Here is a 9,393-nt window from a genome sequence, read left to right on the forward strand (position 1 = left end):
TATATATATATATATATATATATATATATATATATATACACACACACACAGTATATATTATATAGTTAATATACCATTAAGTTGTTAATGGGCTGACATGCTAACACCAGTTGAAAATGAAAATAATCAAAAGAGTTCTAAAGAAATTGGAAGGTCCTCAGAAACTTTAGCTGCAGCTAAGAACTAGTGGGCTGTATCTTTCATAAGCTGTAAGAAAAAACTGCAATAAGGTTTTGGTTGCTCCACTTTCTATACCCTCAAAGGTGCACAAGGAAGCACAGGGTGCTCTCACAGCCGTAACCGATACTGCTACAGATACTGTTTATGAGTTGCACATTTACCAAGAGTAGGATTCACAGTGGCATGTATTCAAAGGAAGTTAGTTTTTTTAGTTCAAACAGACACAACATTCTTGAGGGGGATCCGTATTTGCAAAGTCAGTAAGTCACTAGCTAGACAAAAATGTTGTACCTCTTCTATTCTAGAATTTCAAACCAAATGGTAGCTGAACATTTAAGTTAAAAGCTAGCAACCTGAAGAGCCAACTTTGCTAGTTAGATTATAAACAGCCTATAGTTAGGTTTTACCAAATATGGTCACATCAAAGGATAAAAGCCTTTATCTGCAAAAGATATTAATGTTACCCTAGTAACAATAAAGGTAGATATAACTTTAAGAAAGAATAAATTAGATTTTATGTAAACACCTAATTACTGCATTGTTCTGATTAGAAATCCCATTTTTTTCCCTCCAAAAGAACCATTAAAATCACACTCAACTTATATGAGTGTCAGCCTATAATTGGCTTTTGTTCTTGCAGTATTTTTAAATGCAGTAAAAATACCGAGTCAGAATAATTTTCATAGCAGGTGTGTAAGTATTTTAATGCATTTAACTCTTTGAGTTCTGTTATTGGATATTTTCTCCTTCTATGGGATTTTGTAATGGCAACAGCCATTCTAGGCCTTTACCTATAGTAACTGTCTTATAGTTGGGGAAAAAGCTATTTTTCCTAAAATTGACCTTGAAAATGTGGGGTTAATTTATATTCAGGGTTGATTTAAAATCCATGCTATGTGAAACAATGAATGATTTCAGTTGATCTAACAATTAACATAATACAACAATCTTAAAAAGTAATCATCTAAATTGTCCATTACCTCCAAAATCTAAAACCCCTACAAAAAAACCTCTGTATTCTGTTAGTAAATTAATATAGGAAAAACCACACAAAAAGGGGTTAGGAATACTTTATAGAAGTCATAAATATTCTTTTTTTCTACAAATGTGCTGGAACTGTTTGCTATATATTACATCCTGTAAAGGAAGAAAATAATTTAAAAATGTTTAAAATATTTTACCACTGACAGCTTTAACACATCACTCTAAAGCTACTAAATAAAATATCCAATTCATGAGGAATATAATAATAATAGCATGAAGATGCCTGTGGGTATGGTATTTAGTGGTTCATTGCTGTACTGTGTTCCTTGAGAAGCTGAAGAAATTCCACCTGATGCCCAGAATGCAACCAGGACCTGTATTAATGAAGCACTTAAGCATGCCCCTTGTTGGATTTTAATGTATTAAAGATGCAGCCTCTTACTTTGAACCTCTTACAGCAGAATGAAAACTAGTATAAAAATTCTTCTATTAAGAGCTACAGATAGGTGCTGGTTAACAACAAAATTTTATTTTCAAATACATTACACAAAGCTGCTTCCCAGCCTGTGGACTTTGCAAAGAAAAATGCTAAGCAACACAAGTGAACTTTCTCCTGAAATTCCTTGCTGATAAATTAGTGCTAGCTATAAATTTAATGCACGCTACATTTTAACAAGACTGCATTTCTTACTGATGATTATAATGATGATGGTCATTAGGGCCTTAGAGAGATTTAGAGGGAACTAAAGATGAATGAAAAACCTTGATGATTCATTCTACACCCATGCCATTAGTTTAACATAAAATACTACATAGTTACATTTTTCCCGCACTTCATCCATTTATCCTATTTATACGTTTTGCTCAATATTAGATTTAGCTAAGGCAAATGTACTTTACTCAAAGCTAATTATTATATGCCCCATGAAACATCAGAGAGAGAACAAGCAAAGGGATCATGTAAATTGTATGCTAGGAACATGTTTTATCAGGTTGCTTCTTAGTTCTTAAACAAGACCCAGTAGAAGAACAACGTTCTGTCAGGCTACATGTTCTTTCCTTGCTTCATGGATTAAGCATGCTTACTCCATACCACATTTTTATTGCTTTGTATTCCTGTACTTTAAATCTATTAAACAATGTCAAGTTGAATTTCCTTCAAAAATTGCTGCAGGTTAAATAAAAAAAAATAGGACAGTAGGTTCTTTGAGGGCTAACATTATGTTAGGTAATTAATATAGATCTGTTGTAGGTTTGCAAACATCTTTCTTTTTTTTAAATATGTGAGTGCGTCTTTGAGACGAATGAAGACTAAAGGCCTGATTCTACTCCTATTGAAGTCAATGGCAAAACTCTTACTGAAACAGCACGATCAGGTCTTTAACCATTTTGTAGGCCTGTCAGATGAAAGAGGGTTTTTGCATGTTGTTACGAACTTTTGTAATTGAACATAGCATATCTACCCACTGAAACATAAGGCATACATTGTATTTCTAACATTATTATTCTCACTGCTTATCTGGGAAGGGACTGAAATTATGGAGAGTTATTACTACACAAAACAAACAGTATACCAAAGTTCCTTGGTTAACTGTATCTGTCTTTAAGGGCAGAGATATATTTGGCAGTAAAGACACACACAGACACCTCCCCCCCACTCTACTTTACCATTTCATAGATTTTTTTTAACTTTTGCATTTTAAAATAGTACCTCTAAATAGTACCATGGTAATATTCAGTAATTACACTGCTCAAAGACATTTATGCAGCAGATCTATCCTTCTAGAGTACAGCTCATTTTTGTTTTTGTCATCTATTTGGACAGCCCTATTTCTTTTCCAGGCTAATGCTTTCTTAAAAAATGAGTAATATGGCTGGTAACCAAAGAAAGAACATTTGTATCCTAATCATGCCTACTCTTCACGCTTGCTTTTAATTTTTTTCCTCAGTTAAACCCCACTTAATTACTATTAATGGCTTATTCCAGGAACAGTCTTACCTGCTTGTAGTATTTCAGTACTGAAGCTATCCTTCTTGTAGAAAGTTCTAAAACACAAAGGTATTGCAGTGCAGTCTTCGGAAAGTTTCTCGACAGCTTGCCTAAAAACAGCAACCATATCTTGGAGAGTTGTATCTAAATCAACTGAAGAAACAGATGGTGAAGTCAGGCTTAGGCATACTGAGATTGATGCACTAGTGGCAGAACTGGACTCCACAACCTCACATTCAATTTGGCAGCCCTTTGAAAACATCTTCATTGAAAAAGTTTTTCTTTGTAATGGATCATCCACTACTGCAATGACATGCCACTCAATGAGTGCCTCTCTGGGTAGGTGCGGTACCACAACCACAGCTAGTGTTCCACACACTGCGGGTAGATCACTGCACATTATGGAGTCTTCTGCCTAAAAATGAAACAAAGCAATCCAAGCATTAGATTAGAGAATTACTAGAAGCTGATTCTTATATGCTGGAATGGGAGTTACAGCTACTTCACTATAATTTAGTTTATAAAACAACAGATAAAGCTATAAGAATGAGTAAACATTAAATAGTAAGGTGAAATAAATAGTTCTCAGATTTTGTCATTCAATTAAAAAAAGTGAATATGTATACTATAGTACAATCATACTATATTTATCAGCACAGTTGGTTTATTACCATGGATATTTTGTTTTTCTCTCTTTGTTACCAAGAAAGTAACTTAAGTCACCTTAAGCAATTATGAATCTGTCTGACAGCTAATTCTTGTTCATTTTCTCAATATTAGCTTCCTACTATGTCTATGTCATTTTAAGGAGGAATACAGATCTTAACGTTATTTATGCTCATTCCTATAAAACAAGACAAGAATCAGAGAAGAGCAGTTAGAACTACTGTACAATATGCTGCATGGTACGACATTTATTTGCACCAATGGCCTTTCAATGTGAAAAATGTTTATAGTGTTGCATGAAAAAAATGGAGCAAAACATGCACTCCTTGAAACAAATGAGGTTTATGTTCAGCATGGGCTGAATGCATCATCTAAAGCAGTGGTTCTCAACCTTTTTAGACTCAAAGCACCCCTAGATAGACTTGAGGAATCCCTTGAAAAATGCCAAGTCCTAGTTTTCAGTCATTTTTTACATACAAAAAAATAATATAGAATTTTTTGTTGCAGAGGGCTCAGAAAGATCCCAACTATGAGTAGCTATTTGAAATCTATCTCTGGGTTTATCTTGTGAGTTATGCTTGCAAACAGAACAGTGCCAGCACTGTGTGGCACCCAGGCTGCCATGTACCTTGTGTGAGAATCACTGCTCTAGAGGGTGACAGCATCATCTCAGTGACAAAGTTCAACCAGCAATGACCTGCAGGAGCAGAGCCTGGACTTCCTATTCCAACTGACCGTCTACAACAGGCACTGGTAACTTACAGCCTGCAAGCTACTGGATCCCATGGGTGGTGTCAGGGGGCTTTTGGCAGTGGGGGGGCTTTCACCTGCTCTGGGGCTGGGCAATGGGGAGAACCAGTGGCAGCGAGTACCTAGTGCCAGCCTACCTCAGACGAGGTCTTTCTATCCTGCTGCCAAAAAACCTTGCCAACTCCTGGCTACACAGTCATGCTTTCTCTTACTCATTCTCCCTTTTGCCCCATGACTTTTACATATTTGGTTACACACAGGCTACTTTCAACAGGATGGGTTGGAGATACAGTCCAATCAGCTCATCCTGGGGGTTAGTGCCTTTCCCGTGGAGGAGGAGATGTGAGTTTGAATCCTTCCAGGCTGAGGGTCTAGAACCCAGCTCTCCCACTTTCTCTGGAAGTGCACTAAATATGATGAAAAATGAAGACTACTGCCACCTAACCCCCATCATGATTGTGGTCACTGGAGATGAGCCCCAAGCAGCCTCCCTGGCCAACTTCTAGCTCTAAAGCACGTCAGCAGACTCTGATGGGTGAGGTAAACTCAGCCCCATGCTCTCTGGGACACTCTGCCAGAGTTGGATAGACAAGGCCTTGAGACCAATTCTGAACTAGACTTGAAATGTAGAACAGCTTGCAGAAGTCTATCATCTTACAGATAAGTATGCACTTAAATGTTTTAGTTATAAATGCAGGCATTGCTAATACATACACTCATAAAACTTGTTAAATGAAAATGAGTCTGTTTATGGAAAGGAATCTGATTATACATACATGTATATCCCCCCCGAAAAAATAACTGAAATTACTTGTAAGTTTTCTACAACAATGAATTATATTTAAACAAATTTTCCCTCTGAATAGATTTCTTAAAATTGTCTTACTTCCCCCCCTTTTCTTAAAGAACGATCACACATTAAGTACTCTTGATATTAGTGACTTATACTTTCCTCTCCTTTGTGTGTATTGATAACATTTTTATATACCAATTTGCTTACACTGCAGTCTATACTGTTAATATTGTACATTGCCTGACCTTTGAATGGAAAAATAATAACAAGTTAAAACAGTCATTTTATCTGAAGTCGATAAGGCCATAACACTCACCCTGTCTTCAATTCACATGGTCAATTTTCATCCACTCACTCTCGACTTTGAGAGGAAGGAATAATGACAGGTTACAGGCACTTTATTTCAAAATTCACTCACAAAGTTATTGACAAGCATTTTTCCACAGAAAAGTCTTTGCTGCTTGACCCTCGTGAGCTGTTTACATGAAAAATGCACTTACTTCTAGATTAACGATAGTGGAGCCTAATTCCATACCAAACATGTAGCAATTACTTTAGCATTTCTGTTTTTGATATGGGAACAAAAATAGGGATAATTTGTCTCAAATTGCAGTCACTTCAGTCATAATAAAATCTCACTGAATACTGTTTCCTTTCAGTACTTTCATTAGGTAAGCTGGGGCTGTTATTAAGGTACCAACACATAAATGTTATATTAGCACTTAACAGTAGCACAGTATTCTCCTCCAGGAGATGAATTCTAACCTTGTCAATATAATTCTGTTCTGAGTGCTATAAAACAGTTTGAAAAGATGAAATACTGGAGCTTTACACTGGAGAAAAAAAAGTCATGCTCATTCAGGCTTAAAGGCCACTTTGTTGGCCCAAGGTGCTGAGGTACTGTTTAGAAAATAAGTCTAAAGAAGCTCTCTCAGGTCAAGTCAAGCATTGAGACAAACTTTTCTACTTTATTGTACTTGTCTTAGGTTGTTAAATCAATTACTAAGTATTTCTGCTTGCCTTCAGTTGCCATTTAGAATGTGGAAGGAATACACGAAAACTCCGGCCAAGATAAAGTACATTTTCAGCTCAACAAATCATAATCATTCTGAATGAAAGACTATATATGGTAGACCCATATATTCCCATAAATGTGCATTGTGTGGCACTCCTAACCTTCAAATTACAGGTTTGTGCAAAATACAAGTGATTGAACTGTTAGGAACTAATGGTCTTTCTGCATTCCATCATTTGTTACTGGATCTTTCAGAAACTCTTTAAACAGTGACCTCTCCCAACTGAATTCAACATAGCATTGCCATTTTTGTTAAGCAGATATGTCCTATATGTTTCAAAAAGTGAGTCTTTAGAACTTCTTAACTGCCTTACCCTTAGCTTCTCCAGGACTTGAAGTACTGTATCTATCTAAAGCCAAGACGACTTTGAATTTAAGATGACTCACCCGATAATTAGATTTCATACATGGAAAACTAAAAATGTGTTATACTTTTCCATGTATAGAATCAAAGAATCATAGAAAATTAGGGTTAGAAGGGACCTCAGGAGGTCATCTAGTCTAATCCCCTGCTCAAAGAAGGATCAACCCCAACTATATATCCCAGCCAAAGCTTTGTCTAGTTGGGTCTTAAAAACCTCTAAGGATGGAGATTCCACCACTTCTCTGGGTAATCCGTTCCAGTGTTTTACTCCTAGTGAGAAAATTTTTCTCCTCCTAATGAGACTATTTTTCCTAATATCTAACCTAAAATTCCCTTGCTGCACCTTGAGACTGTTGCTCCTTGTTCTGTCATCTGCCACCACTGAGAACAGCCTAACTCCATCCTTTTTCAAACCCCCCTTCAGGTAGTTGAAGGATACTATTAAATCCCATTGATCTCCTCTGTTCTAGACTAAATTAGCCCAGTTTGCTCAGCCTCTCCTCATAAATCATGTCCCCCAGCCCCCTGCACCATTTTTGTTGCCCTCTTTCCAATTTCTCCACATCCTTCCTATAGTGGAGGGCCCCAAACTGAACACAATACTCCAGGTGTGGCCTCACCAGTGCTAAATGGAGGGGAATAATCACTTCCTTTGACCTGCTGGCAACACACGTACTAATGCAGCCCAGTATGCCGTTAGCCTTCTTGGCAACATGGGCACACTGTTGGCTCGTATTCAGCTTATTGTCCACTGTAACCCCCAGCTCCTTTTCTGCAGAGCTGCTGCCCACCCTGTCAGACCCCAGCCTGTACTGGTACATGGGATTGTTTCATCCTAAGTGAAGGAATTTGCCCTTGTCCTTCTTGAACCTCATGAGATTTCTTTTGGCCCAATCCTCCAATTTGTCTCGCTCACTTTGACTCCTAGCCCTACCCTCCAGCATATCTACTACTCCCCCCCAGCTTGGTGTCATCCGCAAACTTGGTGAAGGTGCACTCTATACCACCTTCCAAGTCACTGATGAAGACACTGAACAAAACCAGCCCCAGGACCGACCCAGGGGCACTCCACTTGATACTGGATGCCAACTACACATCGAGCCATAGATTACCACTCTCTGAGCCCGAAGCTCCAGCCAGTTTTCTACCCACCTTACAAGTCCATTCATCCAGCCCATACTTCCTTAACTTGCCTGTGAGTATGTTGTAGAAGACTATAAAAAGCCTTGCTAAATCAAAGTATAGCACATCTTTTGGTCTCCCTGCATCCACACAGCCAGTCCCCTCGTTATAGAAGGCAATCGGGTTGTCAGGCATGACTTGCCCTATGTGAGTCCATGCTGACTGTTCCTAATCACTTTCTCCTCCAAGTGCTTAGAAATGGATTCCTTGACGATGTGTTCCATGATTTTTCCAGGGTCTAAATTGAGGCTGACTGGTCTGCAGTTTGAGGCCTCCACCTCAAATACTTTTTCAGGGGCTCATGGAAGGTGGAATACAATCATACTTACATACCTAAGTGCACTTACTGCCTAATAGGTGGAACAGAATTAGCATTGAAGCATCCAATCAAAAGTCGTGTTTCAGAGTCAGTCTCTGGAATCAACATAAAGAAGAATGTAACCATATAGGAGATATGGAAGGATATTTCTTCTGGGGTTGGATAATTTGCTATTACTCACCAGAAGGAGACTGCCACTGGAAACAAAAATCTGTACAGTGTCAAGGAAAATTTTGATTGAATGCTGCCAATGCAGAGAGAATTAAAGCTGAAATGAGCAAGACAGGCTCATGGAATTTTCCATTGGGCTCACCCAGCATGTGTACCCTGGGCGACCCCAAGAGCTGTCAGTCAGGCTGACCTACTTTTCAGCCCTGCGCATGCTTGGTAACAGCGGAGAGCTCAGACTCACACATGCTCAGCCAGCTAAGAGCATGATGTCATTCGGCTAGAAAGTTCTTTGAGGGAAGCATTCTAATTGGCCACAAAATTGTTATAAAAGGTTAAGGAGCCCCTCCCTCGGGGGGAGATCCGTTCAACTGAGGACAGAAGCTAGTTCTTAGGGACTGTCCCTCAGTTAGGTCTCCTCCAGCGTGGGCTCTCGCTGCGTTTTGTACCTCGGTCTTGCTGTGTTGATTCTCTGGTTACTGGACTGTTCTGGCTTGGACTCTGACTTTGCTTTCAGATCACCCTCAATACACTGGCTACGACTTACCTGGCTTTCGACTTCGGCTATCACCTCGACCATCTGATCGTCCTTCGGGACTGGCGTCACGACTCATTGAGTTACAGTTTGTCCCATCGTTTGTTTATCCTTTCATGAGCTGTCGACCAGCTCTGGGACTAGCCAGCAGGCAGCCGCCCCTAGCTCCGGCTAGATAGCAAGGGCTTGCTGGTGAACCCCCTGAGCTGACAGACCCCTCTGTTTGTTCATTGTTACCATCCACTGTAACTGAAGATCTTTGCCTACGCCTCAAAAGCGTAAGTCGAATAAACCCCAATTGTTTAAGAAACCACACACTTCTGTGCCGCTCAGTACTCTGTTGCCAAAAACTCCTGGCTGTCCGCTCCAATTGCCACCACCCGGCCG

General features: G+C 39.1%; 1 protein-coding gene across 3 annotated transcripts in view; it reads right to left on the minus strand.

Moving 5' to 3' along the window:
• Window positions 1-9,393, minus strand: part of DPH6 (diphthamine biosynthesis 6) — a 472,782-nt gene that overhangs the window by 84,979 nt on the left and 378,410 nt on the right. For all 3 annotated transcript variants that reach the window (XM_019518944.1, XM_019518945.1, XM_019518942.1), the window contains one exon: window positions 3,164-3,569. In XM_019518944.1, the coding sequence (XP_019374489.1) occupies window positions 3,164-3,569 (406 nt within the window). The remainder of the gene's footprint in view (window positions 1-3,163; window positions 3,570-9,393) is intronic.

The sequence above is a fragment of the Gavialis gangeticus genome, unplaced genomic scaffold (assembly GCF_001723915.1).
Source record: "Gavialis gangeticus isolate Ggan-Ray unplaced genomic scaffold, GavGan_comp1, whole genome shotgun sequence".
Classification (NCBI taxonomy): Eukaryota; Metazoa; Chordata; order Crocodylia; family Gavialidae; genus Gavialis; species Gavialis gangeticus.